The 21,366-nt window shown below is 36.9% G+C and overlaps 2 protein-coding genes across 2 annotated transcripts in view; both read right to left on the bottom strand.

Moving 5' to 3' along the window:
- LOC137138201 (uncharacterized) overlaps nt 1–20,915 on the bottom strand; it is a 33,537-nt gene extending 12,622 nt beyond the window's left edge. The window contains exons 1-2 of the mRNA XM_067525231.1: nt 20,779–20,915; nt 19,882–20,214 (exon numbers count right to left, since the gene is read on the bottom strand). Coding sequence (XP_067381332.1) covers nt 19,882–20,214; nt 20,779–20,839 — 394 coding nt within the window. The 5' untranslated portion in view covers nt 20,840–20,915. The remainder of the gene's footprint in view (nt 1–19,881; nt 20,215–20,778) is intronic.
- On the bottom strand, nt 593–6,373 carry LOC137138024 (eotaxin-like). The gene is made up of 5 exons (XM_067524930.1): nt 6,170–6,373; nt 5,953–6,064; nt 5,676–5,733; nt 4,258–4,295; nt 593–1,327 (listed from the first exon to the last, which is right to left on the bottom strand). Exons 1-5 carry the CDS (start codon nt 6,237–6,239, stop codon nt 1,216–1,218), a joined length of 390 nt encoding a protein of 129 aa, XP_067381031.1. The 5' UTR covers nt 6,240–6,373; the 3' UTR covers nt 593–1,215.
- Nucleotides 20,916–21,366: the final 451 nt, after the last annotated feature.

Genomic DNA, 21,366 nt, shown 5'->3' with positions numbered 1-21,366 from the left:
TTCAAGAGCCGCTGCTTTATCACACATGAACTTGTATCTGCATGTTTTCTTGAGTTGATGCTGAGAAGTAGTAGACAATATTAACAAAAATCATGTTTAACCTAATGTTGAAACTTTAACTTTGACTATTAATATATTATTGTGACATGTAATTACTGGATTATGTGTTCATTAACAGATCAATGTAAATGTAAATTCATAATTACTTAATTCGTTCACTAATATGCCATCAAATCAGCTGCTTTTCATGAATGTAAAAATGCAGTTCTAAAGGATTAAAATCCTATTTCTTATCAATATACTGTAGTTGTTTAATATTAAATAATAAGTGATAAATATGTACCTTGAAAGGAAATGAGTCAGTCAGGTCATTAGTTTCTGTTCAGCTGAAATGTGTGTTTAGATGTCGGTTAACGGACACTGGCATTGGCAGATAAGTGGAGGCAGACAGCCACAGTGCAGGGTGAGACATATAAAGGACATGTGGGTGAAAGACAGGCAAAACAAACCTGATGAAGCAGCCACAAGGTGAACAAGGTGAACTGGAGTTTAATACAGAAAGGAGCTGACTGACATTTACATTCACAGAAATTTATTTACAGTAATAAAATATAGTCAATATGTAAAAGAGAATAAATTACAGTTCGACAGGATGTTTTGATTGTTTGTCAACAAATCAATAATAAATTGTTTGATAGGATTCAGTGATAAACGTGATTCTAATGGTTTCATTCAACTCACAATCAACTCATTGTTTATCCGCATCGTTTGATAAAGGGGGTTTTATCGAGCACTTATGTAAACTTGTAATCATGCGAGTAATAAATGAGTCCTTGTCAACTATTACAGACAATTATTCCAGAGCTTCTATGACATCATATGAACTCCTCCAGTTGATGTCATCTGGAAAAGTTTTTCACCTAGAAGCAGAGACATATTTTAATCTAGGGACGTCAGCGGGAAGTTTATAAGGATTATTGGACATTTATAATCTAAACTAAAGCCATAGAGAGCAAGTTCAAAATGGGTCGTACTTTAAGAAAAGAAATCACAATAGTCACAATATGACCTTGTTTTTCTAAGATTTATATTTTAGTCCGTGTGTCCATTCAGAGTAAACGTTACCTACATTTATCACATTAGCTCTGCAGATTACTAAATTCATTATTTTATCCCATCTAAAATAGCAGATAATACAAAAAAGTTGTAGAAATTTTAAGAATAAGTTTTTTCCAGACAAGAAAACTGATCCACATATTTCATGATGCGCTGGACCCAGGACAGACTTGGATCCACACAGATACAAATACACTTTTTTGTCACCAAACTGAAATAAAGAATGAGAAAATGTAAAAAACATAAATAATAATAACCAAGCAATTAAACGACTGTAACACTGATTAAAATTGTGATTTAAAGCCTGAAATTAGTTTTCTTACATGAGTCCAGCTCTTGAACACTCCTTAGTCTTATAATATGAAATGATGAAGTCCTTCCTTATTCTTCTAGGGTAAAACTTGGGGCAGCAGTCATTAAAAGGTTGCGCTAAAGAAGGCCAAGATCTAGGCTCAAGACAAGGCAAGGTTGGATTTGTCTTGACCCTGTAGTGTATTAATAAAAACACAAGCAGGCTGAGATACACTTCAAATATACTAAAACACACTCCACTGATTCAGTGGGAGGTAATTTCCTTCTTCATCTATCATCATGTTTAACCATCAAAACATTTATTTTTTTTTTTGCATATATGTGAAGATGGACTTATTTCTTTTTACTTTGAAACATTTCAAGGCTTAACTAAATAGCTTGTTCAGTCAGGGACAGCTGGTTTGGAAACCCCATATTAATCCATCAGACTTACTTTTTGTTAGGAGGAGATTCTGCTGCATAGACTCTCAGGTCAGTCGCTGTAAAATGTAACATGAGTTTATGTTCTGTTTGTACATTTGACATCAAAGTGATGAACGGGGTAGAAGAAAGAGACTTACAGGTAGATGTTGTGGTAGTGGGTGTTTTAGAGGAAATGCTCACTGAGTTGAGAGTCGGTGTCTGGGTCACATCAGACGTAGGGTGAAGACAAAACTCATCAGAACTGTCAAAGCTTCTTCTCTGTACAGACTCTGAAAATCAACACAAGCCATCAGACTGAAACATTACGCTTCAAATGATAATTTACATTTCAGTATGTGTCTGTCATCTACACTTCTCTTACCTAACAAAGGATCTGGTTGGAAAAAGACGAGGATCCATCCGATGTTCAGCAGAACCAGAATGATTTGAACAGTCCACTGCATGTTTGTAGCTGCTGGTACACTTTACTCTTAGTACTTCAAACATACGTCAAACATGTATGTGTCACCACGTGTTTCCTTCCTCCGGGTGACACGACAAAAAGTAACAGCTACTTCACAAGTATTATTATTTTTATTATAATTATTATTATTATTATTTAAAACAGGAGAAGCATCAAACCTGTTGTTCTGTGTGCAGATGGTTCAGAATCGTACAGAACGGCTGTAGTCTTATTAAAGTTCCTGCTTTTGAAATTTCTGCAAAGTTGCTTTGAAATAACTATTGTTATTAAAAGAATGGGTCCGCTAAACATGCATCATTGTAAGATTTGTCTAGTGCACAAGTGAACAAATTGGATGGTAAAGTGTTACCTGTATATTTTTACCCAAGGCAGAGTACGTCATAAGTAACAGGAAATTACAAGCACTGGTTTTTATATTTATATGGTTTATAATTAAAACCACCTAATCTAGTTCTGTTAGGGCAAGTCTATGTCTCCAGGATGCGACCATCTGCTTCATATGCTTTGATCACTACAATTCAGAACCTGAGACACTAACCAGTATTAATGCAGCAGTTAAGGACTTTCATGTCTTTATTTAATGAAGCAGTTCATTTTTACTTTTGCAGAATAAGATTTTACACTAATGCTGACAGTGCCATGTCACAAAGTGAATGCTTGACAAAATGTGATTTTGTCATAGGGATTTGTTGTCACCCAGAAACCTGGTGAGACTAATGAGGAGATTTAATTTGTCCAGTTTGTGCAATACATTAGTTATATGATAAAAAATATATATATAGTTTTTTCTTAAATATGTCTCCTTTAGGCAACATTATTATAGAACACTCCATAAACTGTTATACTGATGATACCCAGCTATATTTATCTATGGAACCAGATGAAAATAATCAGTTAATAAAGCTTCAAGCCTACAAGACATTAAGGCCTGGATGTCCCACAATTTTTTACTTCTAAACTCAGACAAAACTGAAGTCATAGTATTTGGGCCGTAAATTCTCAGAGACATGATGTCCAACCACATTGTTACTCTAGATGGCATAAGTCTGGCCTCCAGTACTACTGCAAGGAACCTTGGAGTTATTTTTGACCAGGATTTGTCCTTTACCTCACAAATAAAACAAATCTCTAGAACAGCCTTCTTCCACCTACGGAACATTGCCAAAATTAGGAGCATCCTGTTTCAAAGTGATGCCGAAGAACTGGTCCATGTATTTGTTACCTCTAGGTTGGACTACTGTAATTCCCTACTTTCAGGATGCCCCAGTAACTCCCTAAAGAGCCTGCAATTAATCCAAAATGCTGCAGCAAGAGTGCTGACTGGAACTAGCAAGAGAGATCATATTTCACCTTCACTAGCTTCTCTCTTGGCTTCCCATAGACTGCTGGGGGACCCACCCCCCAATGCACTGAGCTCCTTTCCTCCTCTTGACCCTCTCTCCTCTCCTCTCACCCCGCAATTGTCACCACTGTATGACATTAACTCTGTGTGTTCTCTCCCGTAGTTGTCTTTGTCCTTCTCTGTCTCCCTCTCTCTGTCCCTTTCTGCAGGTGTCCCCCGGCTTTGAAGCTGTGCGTCTTCCAGTGTGCAGCTACTCGTCCTACCAACCTGCCAGATGTTTTGTTGTTGCTTTTTGTTGCTCTTTTTTTTTTCTCTCTTCACTTTACACTCACCCCAACCGGTCGAGGCAGATGGCCGTCCACCCTGAGCCTGGTTCTGCTGGAGGTTTCTTCCGTTAAAGGGAGTTTTCTCCACTGTTGCCTATGGGTTGCTCCAGGAGGAATTGTTGGGTTCTCTCTATACATCTTTATAATCTTGACTTTATTCTGTAAATGTGAAACAGTTTTTGTCTCTGTGTTCTCTCTCTTTTTTTTTAAACTGAATTACAACCAAAATGTTAAATGTAACTATTAAAATTATAACTGAACTGCTTTTTTATTACTTTATACCATCACTACTGAACTTTGTAGCTTCTTCAGTCTGAGGACAGTTTCAGGGATATATAAAGTTTAGTTGTGCCTTACCGGGGTCAGCATGGGCAGACTAACAGGTCTACACAGCTCCTTACACACATGCTGTGATTTCCCTTAAAACCACCAGGTGGTGGTGATGTTCTAGCCGATTAGTGTACTTTAGCCTTCCACATTTGCAGTAGATTAAAGATGATATGAAGGTATTGATGTATCATAAAGAAATAAATGGGCAGGATAGAAAGCCTTGACTACAGATGTGGGTGGGTGTGTGTTTTAAAGGTGATGCTGACTTAGTGGACAAGTGGTGTCCAGGTCATTTTAGCACTAAGTGCAATAAAGACTGTTTCATGTTTCTCTTAATTAATAAAGGACCTGCAGAAAGTGATAAGTCCACACAAAGTTCTTGTGAACAACAATTATGTTTTATCTGCTGACTAGGTCTCACACAGCAAACAGCTGCTGACAAACAGTGTGTGTGCGATACACAACTTTTCAGATTCCAACCACTAGGGTTTGTTTGCATGTAGTGTAGGGTTTAGATGTGTTTGACCACAAAAGTCAATAACGTCTGCTCATGGTACTTCCTCTTTAGTACTTTCATAACAAGCCATTGGTCTAAGATAGAGTGATTTAGAAAGTTAAGTGTTAGTTCTTATTAACTCTCGTAGAAAAAGTTTTATGTCCAAATGAAATTTCAACAGATAATTTTTTTTTATCCACTTCAGTGAACATGTCTCTCAAGTGTTTATGATACCGATTTACAAAAATCAAAAAACAAGACGAGGACATGTACTTATTTTTTATTAACAAGAGGGCATTTCCCTAGTTTGAATATATACATGAGTTCCATTGGCATAGAAAATTACACGATTTTAGTATGATTAATGCATGATCATTTCTTATTCTATCTTTTGTTACTAAATCATTCAGCCGGAGTTAAAGGCATAGCATGAAAACATTTACATAAGTGTTGTGTTTGTGATTAATGTTGAAGTACATGTGGTTTATTACATGTTCTTGTCTTGTAACGTGTCAAAGTCAAAATGCCCCATCAAGATTTTACAGATTATATTTTATCTGAGGTGAAATTAACAAAAGATGAGGCAAAAGTTTTACAGCATTAATTATATTTGTATGATATTTTGATTTTATGATATTATTGGTAATACAAAGCATTACGCAAACAAAGATAAGTTGGTCAGTGAAGTTTCATCGTCAAACATCTTTGATTACTCACAGTAGCTTATATACACATATACTTAAATCCTTAAAACATTGTATCACACATGTCAAATACGGACACAATGTGATTTGATAAAATCAGACAGTGACCTTTTCCTGAGAGGCGGCTGCTTTAAATTAAATTTTCGTCCACATATTTCAGAACTTTCTCAACCCAGGGGACAGCTGGATTCACACAGATACGAGCCCTTTGTGTTTTCAAACTGAAACAGAGAAGGTGAATATGTCTTTGAGGATTATGAAAAAGAATTTACTCAGTAAATGATGTATCAAATGATCCACTGCATCACAATCACGTGCACTGTGTGTAAAACGTGCACTGTATTTCTTAAAGCAAAACACATTATGGGGGTTACTTAACAAGCAGGTGCCACTCTATAAAGCATAATGAGAATGAAGTAATCTCAGTTTCCAGGACTTACATGGCTCCAACTTTGGCGCACCGTTGATCAGTTATATAATACGATTTGACAAGCTCTTTTCTCACTTTTTTTGAGTAGAATTCAAAGCAGCAGGCTTTAGGAGCAGGTGCACCTGAAGGATAATATGTAAAGCAATGTTTTATAGGGTGAACTAAAACATAACACCTCTGTTACACAATGTACAGGATTTCAATAATAAAACATAGGTTTATCTTACTGTGGCAGACCACTGTGGAAACCAGTGCAGCTCCCAGGATGCACAGGAAAAGGAGGTGAGTGGTCTTCATCGTGTCCAGATATTTCTCTAGAGGTTTTGGAGATAAACACCACAACTGCTCTTTATCTGCAGTAAGGGGCTTCTGAGCACAACGTGATGCAGCGCTAGATTTATTGAGCTGTTGAAGGTGCAGGGCACCTGTGGTTTCATAGGGACTGTGACAGAGACTTTCCACTTTTAAACACTGGTAGATTTGCAGAGGAAATGCAACTGTGGTAAACCAGAGATAGAGCTCAGAGAGTGAAATATTAAGACACCAAACGTGTCAATATAAAATAAAAGGAAACACCTAATGAAATTCTTCAAGAGGATTTTGAAGTATTTTTTTATTCAGGGCAGGGTCCATTTTAGTTGATAGATTGATAGTAGTGGAAAAATATTTTTGTTACATGCATCATACTTTGTTGAAGTCAGCAAAGACTCCAAGCACCAAGATACTGAGGGTTAGCAGCCATTAACCAGCTGAAATCATAAATACCAATTGAAAATCACTTCCTGCTTTGAAATCAAGACCACGTCCCTGGTTTCAGCTGTAAGCCACATATCTAGGTAAGTACAGTCCAATGTCAGTGGGGAGAACAGACACAGGGGCCAAACAGAGATGAACAGTTTAGTTGTGTCCATTACACTACGTCCATTACGTTGCGTGAGGGAGCTGACACATCACCAAGCTTAATCAACCACAGAGCGTGAAAGCCAGTAATAGTACAGCCACTGTTAACAAAGGTTAGAAACTATGTGGTCACTAGCAGCCACAGTCATGGTGTGTGTGACAGTACATTTAAGATAAAAGTAAAAGTTTACTTTACTGTATTAAAAACAAACTACGATGGGAGAAATGGGAAATAAATGAACATAAAACATTTAAATAAGATGAAATAAAGAGGAAATATAGACACATACTTGTCAGCGGGATGATCGGTAATGCTGGCAGATAGTACTGGTAGGTACTGCGGTGTGTGTGTGGCCTAGTGTGGCTGGTTCTGTTTATTACATAGATCCAGTCAAGCTGCTGCAGTTTGAAAAACTAAGAGAGGATGTTTGAACACTGCTGTTTATTGTTTGGTACAGAAAGACCAGAGAAAACCCAATGGGGACTAATTTAATCACGTTATGAGAATGTTAGCATAAGTGAACAAAAGTGAACATGGACTCCAGTGTTTTCTCGTAACTGAGGGAAAAAACGAGATACAAATATTGAAATCTTTTTACTGCATCCTTTACATTTGACTGGGGCCGACTTGAAGTTGAGGCAGGTCAAAAAAAGAAAACTTGACAGCAGCTGCTTTAAGACAAACTCTACTGAATTAAGGTTGCTGAAAAGGTTCATCACAGAAGTGGAACTCTTTAGGCTTTGAGGGTGAAAGTACATTAAAGCACTTTAAATGTATTTGTTAGTGCAGTTAATCTACATTTCTGCACTAAAATATACAGATCTGATCTTAGAAATAAAATTTCTCATAAGCCATAGAACAGAAATGTTTAAAACAAAAAATGTGCAAACACTTAGGGGCGGCTGTAGCTTAGTCGGTAAGGCAGCCATCCACGGACCACAGGGTCAGTGGTTCGATCCCCGATCACCATGCCCAGCTATATGTCGAAGTGTCTCTGGGAAAGTCACTAAATCCCAACAGCCCATTCCCATCCCCAGCTGTGCAGTGTCGGTCCAAGTCCAGTAGAAATTGGGGAGGGTTGCGTCAGGAAGGGCATCCGGCGTAAAAACTGTGCCAAATCAACATGCGGACAATGATCCGCTGAGGCGACTCTGAACTCACGGGATAAGCCGACAGGACAATAAATAAATAACATATTCACTCAGATGAATCTGTCTTTCCAAGAATCAAACCAGCATAAGTTGGAATAAATACTAAAGGATAAATTCAACTTGTCTTTACCATAGTTACATACAAAACCTGCAGCAGTACAGCCAGTACTGTTACATTATGCTTATTACAGAAACATTACTTGAATACAAAGGTATCCAATCTCCAGATCTTCTACAATCTTTTACACCTCTAACATCTTTTTAAAATACTACCAGCAGGGTGAGCTAGACATGGAGGAACACACAAAACAATTACAATGACCATTGATTTAAGATTTTTCTCTACCTTTCATTAAGATAACTACATTTTATATACATAGCAACAGGTAATTGGGTTTTCTCACAGACTGGCTCAGGTAATGTAAAGGGGGAATCCATGTCAAGGTTATTATCATAAAATCAAATCTAATTTATTAAACCAAAAATCAACATAAAGTAAATAACCAGGTGGATGTCAGCTATAGGAAGGGGAGGACTAAATGACGACATGGGGTAGTTTTTGTAGCTGGGAAGGCCCAGTTACTAATTGTGGGTAGGATTTCAGTAAATGGAGATGTGGCTTCCCTTTGCTGAGATCTCCACCATTATATATAACATCATAACTGTTATCTTCAACAAACCACTAAACCACTAAATTCAGATTACTTGGAGTTTCTGACCCACAAGGACCTTAATCTGTTTAAAGAGGTGGGTGTTCTTTCAGAGATACCACAGTAGCTCTTTAAAACTTCCATCATCTGATACACTGTGAAATTAAGAACAACCCATTATGGTCAAACCAACTATAGCGGGATTGGTGAACGACCGCTCTACCTCCTGCACCACCCGCAGTCGTTTAAGGTCATGGCCACCCCAGAATCCTTATAGAGAAAGAAAAACAAAGGGACTTGCTGAACACACATCTGCCAGTCTCTTGTATCGTCAGATGTCATGGTATTTTAAGGACAATTAGAAGAAGGGGATATTAGAATTGGATTTGTCTGTGAGTTGACCATACTGCACAATGATTGACCAAGAATTGACAATATTATATCAGCTGTCAAAAGACAGATGGTAAATGCTGGTTATCGAATGGTACAGGCACATTTGGATTCATAAGGCCTCTGCATTCAACGGTGGAAAATGACGTCTTCTGTGCATCGTGTTAATACAAATTCATACATTAAAGTAACCTGCATATAAAACTTAGGGGGCAGGTCATTCTTTCACGTCACCACTTAATCTAACACGCACAGGGAGAACATGAAAGCTCCACCCACAAACAACAGAGGCCAAGTTTGAACCTGGGACTTTCAAGCTGTGAGAGTGCAGCACTAACCACTCCCCCACCGTGCTGCCCGTGTTCAGGATATTTACATTATTACATTTATTATTTGGCACACTGTCCTCCAAAGCGATGTACAAGTGAAGCATAATCCAAGTCATAAATGAGAAATAAAAAACATAAATTGTGTTTAAATGAGCTTTACCTTAAGGCTTATCATTATTTTCCTTATTCCTTCCTTCTAAGCCGGTTAGTAAAAACGTATTTTCTAGCTTATTAATTAAGAAATAAGGCCAAGTCTTCACAGCATTTACAGTATCTCTATGATGTTTTGGCAGAATTTAATTATACTTTATTGTAGCAAACATGTCAAATGCTTGCCAGAAAGTGATCTAATATGAAATGCAAACAAGTCCAAAGATGCAGCAGGCAGCTGTCCAATAACAGCCAGAGGACATTAGGAAGGAAAATCAGGCAAGTCAACAAGAAGTCCACCATATACAGGAAACTACTGCTGATAATTGCTAGATATACACTGCTAAAACAAAAGAACCTCAAGAAATTAAAAAATGACAACATATTTCAAAGATCATAGAACATAATTAATCCTAACTTGTATATCATAAACATACACTATTAATACATAGTACTAGTACATAGTACCACATCATACTATTAATAAAACACTATTATTTCTAAAATGTACCCTGTAAAAAGCAGAAGTCAAATGTTGCAAACTGGGGCTTTAAGTGCAAATTGTAAAAACTATCCACACGTGTCTGATCAGTAGTTTCGGAAAGTTTAATTTTGAGTTAGCTGTTTGAGATGCTGCCATCAAATCTTATTATAAATCTATAAATTAAAAAATAGCTACTAATACAACACAGTCACCAAAGACAATAACGTAAACCTGCTCCATGCGCTGCGTTAGGCGATCGATCTTTATTGGATTAAAAAAAACTCTAACCTCCAGAGTTAAAGGTTATCCACTCGATTAGATACAATCAGGCAGCTGAAGTGTCATATTAGCTGTACATACATATTTAAATACATTTCTGCATAAATCAAGGGCTGTGGACTTTATTTTCCATTGGTTACAGCAATGAGACCAAAGACACTTTTCATTGTACATTTGGGCACCTGGCTGATCCGAAACCTATCATCAACTTAACCTATGTAAACCTGCTTATGCTTTACTTTTAAGGAAAAGTATTATTTTTCCCTTATAATTAGAGTCACATTACTAAGCTCTTTCAGTGGACAAAATGCTGTAAGGACTATTTACAGAGGCCTGATGTGATCAACTTCATTTTAATTATTTCCAAGCAAGACTACTTAAGGTTTGCTTGAGAGTTCTATTTTAACTTTGACACAATTAATACTGTTTATGCATGATGTTTACTGATATTTTGGCTAATAAAAAACATCAAAAAGACGTTACACACACGCACACTCATAAATTGGTCAGTAAACCAAATCAGATTTGCTCAATTACACAATTCACAGGATGTGATTAAATAAAGCAACAAGGAGCAGTAACTTCCAGACAGCTGCTTTAGAAGGAGTTTTCATCTAAATATTTCATGATGTTCTGAAACCAGGAGAGCTTTGGATCCTCACAAATACGATGAGACTTTTGGGTCACTAAACTGAATCAAGGTTAATGTCATTATGATAATCGATAAGTCTTAAAACAAGGTTTCAAAAAGGATAACAAATAGCTACCAAACATGGCGTAAGTAAGAGAAATCTAGTCTATATTAAATAAATGTTATTAGTATAGTAAAAGGTTGCTTATCTTGGTAATTGCATCAAACATATTAAAAACGACATTGGCTCAGTTTTCTCCACTTACATGACTCCAGTTTTTGGGCAGTGGACACTAGTCATGTAATATGAGAAGTTTTGTTTTTTTCCCCACTGTCTTTGTATGAAAATTATAGCAGCAGTCATTAGGAGTAGGTCCACATGAAAGGATAAAATGTAAAGTAAGTGTTATCAAGGTGTCCTGTGACCTCGAAGACAGAATGTGTGAAAAAAAATATAGATGAATCTCACTGTGGCCGACCACTGTGAAAACCAATGCAGCTCCTACGATGTAGAGCAGAAGTATGTGAGTGGTCTTCATGATGACTGGATATTCCTTAAAAAATTATGAAGAAGTTGATGAAGGAGAATAATCCCACACCTTCTCTTCTGAAAAACATGTGGTGAGGGCTCAGTGGTGTGTCAGTGGTTTGCGTATGAGGTGGGGCCTAGGGTTCCACAGGGATTCAAATTTCCACTAACAGGAACATTCCAGTCTTCCACATTTGTTTTTAAAACTATGCTGGATCGGTGTTCTATGGTGTGGACGATGTGGGGCTGCCAGGAACTGATGCTTTTGAACTCATTGATGATGTGAGTGTTGATAAAAGTGTTTAGAGCTGCACCACATTATCTGCTAAGTGAGCTATAGATAATTAAAATTAAACAGTAGAACAAAACCAGTTCAGTTGTAGCTGATGTAATTCAATGTAATTTCCCTTCTTGCTACTGACCATTGCTTGGTTTCTGTCATCCATCCTGCTATGTAATATTTGTGGTCACTGAGACTCTTGTGGGCTGTTATTCATTGACTTGAGTTTATGGAGATGGGTTCAACAGGACAATGATTCAAATCAGGGTGGTCAAAGTCTGGCACATCTGTCAGATCATCTTTCAGAATGCCAGTAAACATGGCAGCAGGGCAAAAGAAAATGGTTTATGTTTCTCTGGTTAAAGGGCTCTTGATTTTGTCAGTGCAGAATGAGCATCATGTTTAACTTTTCAGTTGGCTTCTTTAAGAAACAAGACATGAAAAAATGAGGTGATGAATGAAGTGAAGTCACAATCATCAGTTTGTCCTGCACAAATGCAGGATTAACATCAGTGTAAAAGATGCAGAGGTGGTAGAAAAATGGAAAACTTCCTACTCAAGTAAAAGTGTAAATACTTGCCTAAAAAAAAATACTACTATGAGTAGAGGTACCAATTTGAATCCTTTACTTCTATATGAGTAGCTGTTGGTTGTGTTTTCAGGGTTTTAGCTTTTGTGGCCATGGAGGAGAACTGTTTTCGCCTGCCACCTGCTCTCACAATTGTTTCAGGGACTGAAAGTTCATGCATATCCATCTTCCTCCCAGAGCCATACTGGGACAGGTTGGTTAAAAACAACATTTAGTTAAAACCATCTACCCTGCACCTACAGAACCAGTGGGAAAGAATCCAACACCGCAGTGAACCAAAAGAAAAAACAGCAACGGAAGTTGGGGAGACAGACCAAGGAGACATAACAGTGAATGGTGAAGATAGCTGGGATCCTGTGGTGTTGGATCCCCCAGTTCCCTTCAGTCGCCTCTCTCCAGCAACGGCAGCAGATCAAGTTTTTTGATTTTTGCTGATGAATATGAGGAATATGATGTGGGCGACATTCCATCACTGTAGCTCAAGATACTCCTGAGTAACCTCATAGAGAACATATGTATCAGTTCCCAAGCCCCTTCATAAGGAGGTAAAAGAGTATCTGGAAGACCTGTTGAACAGAGGCTGGATAAAGAAAATCCAAATCTTCATACTCCAGTCCCATTGTGCTGTGATTATAGCGGGTTAAATAGGAAATTCATCCCAGATCACCACCCAATACCACAAATACAAGATATGCTCAACAATCTAAGGGTCCCAGTTAATTTAAAAATATTCAGAAGTAGTCGTGGAAAGTAATGAAGTATAAGTACTTTGTTACTGCACTTAAGTACATTTTTCAAGTATCTGTACTTTAGTTAAATAGATTTAATTATGGCTACTTTGACTTTTACTCCACTACATCTAAAAGCAAATATCTTTACTTTTTACTCCAATATATATTATATATATTTCTAATCAAAGTCAAGTTACAATCACGTCACTTTACACATTTCATAATAGACCACAATTTTTCATGAAAATGAATTACTAGTGAGATAAGAATAGTTTAATTTTCCCTATCCATGGTCTTATTTAAAAGCCCTGTTTAGGCTTGATCTTGTAGGCATGATGTTACGCAGTACCTCAGCCCGTTTCTTTCACAACTCGAATTTAGCCTAAATAGCATCCAGAGGCTGACCAAACAGACCCTGAGCAGACACCGGCTCCTCCAGGTAGATGGTCCGGTCTCTGTAGGATGGATGTGTGAGCCATGGGTGTCTCTGTGCCACCATTGTGTGCTCTGTGGGTAGACAACTCACCAGCTGAGGCTGTTCTTGGTAATACCAAATTTCAAGGACTGCTGTAGTTCAGTGTGTAAGGTACTCGTCCACAGAACACAGGGTAAGTGGTTTGATTCCCAGTCCCTCCAAGCAAGGTGTCAAGTTTGTCCTTGGGCAAGACACTGAACTCCAAGTTGGTTGCGGTGGTTCAGGTGAGCCCCTTGCAAGTAAGTACGTGTGAATGGGAGAATGAGAAGAAACATTGTAAAGTGCTTTGGATAAAAAAGCTACATAAGCAAAAATTTACCATTTACCAAGAACTGAGAGGACAATTGTGGGGCTGCACATACATACATACACCAGGCAGATTTATTAAGTCATCCAATCAGTTTGCTTCGTATTTTTTTATTGTTTGTATTTATTCTGTTGGTTGTATTTGCTGTAACTTTATTGTAAAGGATCTCTTAATTTTCATCTTCAAGTGGTTTGTGTGTGGAAATGTAAAACAGGTGCCCCAACATGCAGAAATAAACTTATATATCCAATTAAACAAAACTTTAATGATCAGGGAGCCAACAAAGCGAAGCAAAAATTGAGTTATACTATGCTCACATTTATATGAAGATAAGCAGCTACATTCTGAACCAGTTTAAAATGGGGCAATAATTCTTTAAGGATTCCAACCTGCAGAGCATTACAATAATTAATTCCTAAGATGATAAAGGAATAAGATGCCCTATTGTAATATTCACAATCTGTTTGTCCTTTCATATTATTAAATGTCAGTTCAGGCTCATCATGCCACAGATTTGTCAACTGCCAAACAAATGTGTGTGGCATTCAAGAAAAGATTAAATCAAGAGATGAAGCAAAGTTTTTACAGTATTAACTGTATATTTTTTATTTATATTATAAGAAAAGCAAAGTATCTAAAAGTCATTACACAGACAAAGAATGTGTTAGTGAGGAAAGCAATTCAGGTTATAAATAATTCAGAACACCTCTGATTATTTGTGGCAGATTTGAACATATAAATACATCATTATTACATTGTAACAAGAACTATAAACAATTAACACGATGTGACTTGATAAAAGCAACAGACAGGAGTTTCCAGACTCGCAGCTTCTCTACGAGGATTTTTTATCCAAAATTTTCATAATCCTTTGAACCCACAGGTGAGCTGGATCCACACAGAATTGAGACTGATCTGTAACCAAACTGAGACAAAGACAAAAAAAAAGTTAGCGTCATAACAAATCATGATAACTTTTATTTTAAACTATGTAAATAAAGACAATTGCCAGAAGAAATGTTGATTGTAGGACACATTTCTCATAAATTAATGTCAGAAATAATAAGATAATGACTCACTATACTGTGTATAAAATTAGAAAATGAACATTTAAACTATGTAATTCTGCTGGGTGTGCAGAAGGTGCCCTGTATTTTCCTTCCTTATTAACACGTATTAGAATTAATTATAAAGGTCATTGTTATTATAATGTACTTTTATGTTTTAAGCATACTCAGAATTAAATGAATTAGTTTGAAACACTTACATGATTCCAGTCTTGGAACACTTCTTATTAGTCATGTAATATGACCTGATGACCGCTACTTTTATTATTTGTAGGGAGAATTTAGAGCAGCACCGTTTACGACGAATAGGTTTAGAGATTTTTTTGCCTGACTGTTTAGGTGGTGTCCAGGTTATTTTAGAGGGAGGTGTAGAGGTGATGTTGTCGGAAGGTATAGGTGTTGTCCAGGTCATCTCAGATGTAGTTTGAAGACAAAACTTAACAGCAGTTTCTGAGCTTCTTTTCTGTACAAACACTAAAAATCCACACAAACCACTTGAAGATGACAATTAAGATATTCATCACAATAACATTACAGCAAATACAACAAACAAAATAAATACAACCACAATAAAAATACTAAGCAACTACTACTGAACTGATTGGATGACCTAAGAAATCTGCCTGGTGTATGGAAATGTAAAACAGGTGTCCCACCATGCAGACCTTTAAAAACTTATAGTTTTTTATATTTTCAATTAAACAAATCTTTAATGATCAGGGAGCCAACAAAGTGAGGCAAAAATTTGGTTATACTATGCTCATATTTATATGTTTAAGATGATAAGCAGCTACATTCTGAACCAGTTTAAAATGGGGCAATAATGCTTTAAGGATTCCAACATGCAGAGCATTACAATAATTAATTCCTAAGATGATAAAGGAATAAGGTGCTTTAATAAAGTCAGTAAATGAAAAAACTGCTTAACCTATTCTCATAGTTTCAATTTACAGACTGAGAAATTATAACGTTGTAAAGTAGAATTCATGGCAGAGCGGCTGTATTGGATTGTATAATGGTGAACTTAGTGTATTTACTTATGGTTCCATAGTAGGTTTCCAAAACAGCCCAGAGGAAAACTGCCCTAAACCCAATGTACATACAACCCCAATTCAAAATAAGTTGGGACAATGTGTAAAACATAAATAAAAACAGAAGGCAATGATTTGCCAATCTCATTAACCTATATTTTATTCACAAAAGAACATAAACAACATATCAGATATTGAAACTGAGACATTTTACAATTTCATGGAAAATATTAGCTAATTTTGAATTTGATGGGAGCAACACATGTCAAAAAAGTTGGAACAGGGTGATGTTTATCATTGTGTAGCATCCACTCTTCTTTTAACAACTGTACGTAAACATCTAGGAAGTGAGGAGACCAGTTGCTGGAGTCTCGTAGAGGAATGTTGTCCCATTGTTGTCTGATGCAGGATTCTAGTTGCTCAACTGTTCTGGGCCTTTGTTGCTGGATTTTTCATTTTGTGATGATAGTAGGATCTTCAAATACTTTGCAATTTTGCCCTAAGAAACATTTTTTCTACATGTGTTTCGCAATTTTTTGGAATAGTTTGTGAGATTGGTGAACGTCTTCCCATCTTTACATTCGAGAGGCTCTGCCTTTATGAGATGCTCCTTTTATACACAGCCATGTTACTGACCAATTAACCTAACTAGTTGCCAAATGCTCCGTTTTTGATTTGCGGCAATTACTTTTCCAGCCTTTTGTTGCGTCTGTTCCAACTTCGAGATCCGTTGCTGCCATCAAATTAGAAATGAGCTAATATTGTCAAGGTTTGTATGTGGACTCAAAAGTAACACATACAAACACAAAATCACAGGGGGAGCTAATAGGAACTAGACTAGGACAACTAAGGAAGAATATTATAGATAAAAATACAAACCGTGAATAAAAACCAAACTTAGGTGAGCACTGATCAAGCGAGTAACGTGATAATTAATTAAAAGGCATCAAAATTACATAACAGAAAATGAAGGCGTGCACAAACAAAGCAGGTGGGAAATCAAAATGAAAAAACATTTCAAACCCGGGGACATTTAACTAAGCAAGGACAATGTGACAGAGCTACCAAGAATCAGATAACAGAAGTCCACACGAATAAGAGTCAGGAATTCAAAAACAACAAGACGGTCAAACTCGAATATAAGTGCAGCATGGATGACAAAGATGACACAAAGACAATAATCTGACTCAGAACCAAGGGGAGAGCTGGGTTTAAAAAGGTAGGGGAACAGCTAAAAGCAATTGTGAACATTGATGACTGGTTAAACTGGAGAAATGAAGTGGCGACAGGAAGCGGAGAAAAGTGATACGAAATAAAAGTCCAGGACAGGAAGTGAATGTGAGGGCCAGATTATGACAAATAAGTTTCAACATCTTATACATTATTTATGTTCTGTTGTGAATAAAATATGGGTCGATGAAAGTTGGAAATCATCACATTCTGTTTCCATTTACGTTTTCACATCCTCATCATCCTTGTAATTTAATTTTGAAAAAAGAGAGAACATGCATTATGCTGCTAAGCCCTCAATATTTGTGGGATTCATGCTGCCACAGATTTAACAGTGTATTGTTTTGTCCTTAATATAGCCATTATTTCTATAACCTGTCATCTGAAACAGTTGAACGTGTTCGATTAATCATTTTTAATCACAGTAAAATATGCGCCAACAAACTTCTTAAAACTTCTCTTACCTCCCAGAGGACCTGGTTGTAAAAAAAAGAAAATCCAACCAACGTTCAGGAAAACCACACCAATCTGAACAGTCCACTGCATATTACTTTTTTTAACCGAACCTCTTTCTGAAATGAAGCTGCTGACACAAAGTCTATGTGGGATAGTGTTTAATAAAACCCAGTCACTGGCATTTTATGTGTGTGTGTGTGTTTGTGAGAGAGAATTTGCCACCACAAAACAATCAGTAACCACATCTGCTCATATGATGTTTTTTCCATGTTGCTATCAGGCTCTTTTACCACAAGTGAAGTTTAATCTTTTCTTAATTTTTTTTAAATTTCTAACGAGCACATTTATAGGAAGTTACAGCAATTTTAAAAATCCAAGATTTTTACTACTCTTTATCATCGATGGTATAAAAAAAGTCGTTTGTTGTCCTGCAACAAACAAGTCTCCAGCATTAACATAAAGAACAAATACAAATATTGTAATATTTATATTCAGTTTGTCCTTTCATATTATTAGATGTCAGTTCAGGCTCATCATGCCACAGATCTGTTATTTTTGCTGTATTCAGGTGTGATTTCCTCCTAGGCCTTCTGCAGAACTTCCCAGTGGTCTGGTGCACTGGTTGGGCAACGTTCACAAACTCTTCGGAGTCTAAAGTCTTAAACACATCAACTTGCAGGAAAAGATATTAATCCATCATCTTATCAGTGAGGAAATGCCTGACATCAGACTGTCACACTGGCAGTTATACAACTTTTTTTACACTCCAAAATGTAGAGAGGTACTGTTGATACAAACATTTAACACCAAATATCTTTGCCTTGCTGCAGGTGCTGTTCAGTGAGTCTGGGTTACAGGAGGCTTTTACAGCAACTCTCCACAATACGATTAGTTTTGGAGAAAAAAATTGAAAAAAGGTACATGCTGTATCTTAAAAAATATGCAAGTCTAAAATAAAATACACATTTCTATGATGGTCCACTTTAAGAAAAGGGGCTTCAAATAAAGTTTAAATAGCAGCTGACAAATCCATACTGAGATGCAGTGACTCAACCTACCGCGAAGCACGATTGGCGATATATTCAGAAATGCTGGGTGGGTTCACACAAACTTCCCTGCCGTTCTCCAGTATTTCACTGAAAAACAAAAGTAAGCGTTATTCTGTTGCAATACACACAATTACAAAACAAAATCACAAAAAAGTCACAAAAACTAGATGTACTGATGATAAATACAACGTACCTACCTACAGTCCCCTCTTGGACTGCAGCCTGTGTGTTTGTTTTAAACCGTGCTTGAATTGAGCTGCTGGATACTGGTATGCAAAAAAGTCATTTTGTCCACATGCTGGATTTTATATATATATATATATATATATATATATATATATATATATATATATATATATATATATATATATATATATAACTATATCAGCAGCAGCACCCTGAATGCAATGATAAAAATACAAAGTTCAGCTCTGATCAGAAAATCAATCAATAGCCACAAAAAAAGAATTTCTTTGTCAAATCAGATAAATTGAGAGATCCGATAATTGAGAGTAGATTTTGAAACCGTCCCAAACCTAAAATTAACTGCCCTTTCAGCGATCGTTATCTAGGTAAATCTATGAATAAGCTGGTTTCCTGCCCATGATCTCTCCCTTTTCATGTACCCACATACTGTAGATCGCTGTTTCTGCATTAAGCGTAGTTGAAAGAGGCTGTTTAAGGGCAGTGATGAATGAAGCTAACTAGCAGTCTTTAAAACAGCTGTTAGGTTAGGTTAGATTTAATGGTTGGTTTATTTTGCTTTGCTTTAAAAGTTGATTTGTGTTTTAATGATAATCATTAAAACTACATATATGTTTATAACATTTTCAGTGTTAAGTGCACTATCGTGTGAAACGTTCTTCAACTGCTTCAGTTGGCGCGAGCGGGCGGGGGTTGGTTCATTATGCTACAAAGCTGTGGTGCTAATTAAAAAAAAAGATAACAACCATTAAATGGTGTGATAACTGCAAAAGCAGGTGTATGTTCAGTATCAACATATTTGCAATGCTTTTTAAATTAACATACCAATATATCCTCATTATGTTACCAATAAACATACTACGGTTGTAGTTATGGTTTGTACAGATACAGTTTAGTGCAGAAAAATAATAAAACACAATAATGACTTTAACAAACTGTTATTTATAAGATTCGTACCATCTAACTAACCATCATCTTCATTACACCCCCAAGTTGCATTATGGCAGGTCAGGATAATTATCTCACCTTGTTCATGTACATGAGGGGCCCCCACTGGAACCACAAGTTCACTGTCAGTTTCAGGCAGTTCCTCGTATGGCAGGGTTGGCTGTGTGAGCGATTGTCTTGACGTAGTTGCTGGCTGTTGGCTGGATCCCCTGTTTGCTTGTTTTAGTTGTACGATTCCTCTGTGTTTGGGATGCTGGGTGGGCTCTTTGCCTGTGTTCGCAGACTTTGTAGGTTGCTGGGTGCCTGACATGGAGCTGGTCCACTGAGAGTTATCAGAAACATGCAGGCAGAACTCACCGAAAGGCACAGAATCATCAGGTTTACGTGTTGTATATTGCTTCCGCTCTGGGTCTAGAGAGGACAAGAGTCAAATCACGAAGGAACATAACATATGATGAAATGGTGGTGGGATCTTATTTGTTTGCAAGGTTTACCAGTGTTTTGTTATTGGTAACCTGCCAGACTATTTAAAGCTGATGTCAATTTGTTTTAAAGTTAGATATCTACCTTTATTGTTAATTAATGAATTTCATACCAGTGTCAAACATTAATGGTTCACAAATTAACAAAAGTTCAAAACTAGAAGTGAAATCCTTCTGCCCTTCAAAAGCGCAGAAGGATTGAGTGGACGGTGGGGGAGTCAAGATATAAAATCCTGTCAACTCAATCACACTAAAAGTTTTTACATTAAATTTGATTTGGTTTGATCTGTATTAACCCAAATTTAATGCTTGTCACACATAAAATATATAAAACAACACCACCATTCACTTCTACCTACATGAATAAAGCTAGTTAATATTCTCAGTAATCAAACTGTACGTATTCATGGTTATATAAATGCATGCCATTCCTTTAATTAATTTAGAATGTGAAAAAAGACATGTCTATAGACTATAAAGCCAATTAACTCACTGCCGTCACTCAGCTGGAGCAGAAGAGTCATCAAAAGGCTGACGATGAACAGGCCCATCATGGATCTGGATTATGCCACCAACAACCTGGAGCTTTTAATCAGGCTGTGTCTGCGTAGAGCTTCTGCAGAAATGAATCTTACAGGTTTATCATGGTATCACAGCACAGCTGGAAGGAAGTTGAAACTGACGACTTGGCTGAACATTGTGTTGCAAAACCATGTGAGTGGCTTCTCATTTACCAGGGCTCTGTAGAGTCGTCTTTTGCCATGTGAGCTGATTCTACCATGTGTGTACTGAACTGTGATAAAGAATTAAATGTGTTCTGATGCACTGATATTAACTGTAGCACCTCAATAAACATGAACCAAATTAATTCTTATACGTACACATCAATACAGAAAGAATTTGTGAAGACTTTCAGCACCTATTGCACAAAACCTAATTGTCAAAAAGAAGTTGTTTGTACCAAGCAGAGATGTGTTACAGTTTACATAAGTGCTCAATAAAAACCCCTTTATCAAACGATGCAGACAAACAATGAGTTGATTGTGAGTTGAAGGACACCATCAGAATCATGTTTATTACT

This window comes from Channa argus, chromosome 12 (genome assembly GCF_033026475.1).
Source record: "Channa argus isolate prfri chromosome 12, Channa argus male v1.0, whole genome shotgun sequence".
Classification (NCBI taxonomy): Eukaryota; Metazoa; Chordata; class Actinopteri; order Anabantiformes; family Channidae; genus Channa; species Channa argus.
The sequence above is the reverse complement of the archived record's forward strand: the minus strand, read 5'-3'. Positions and strand labels throughout refer to the sequence as shown.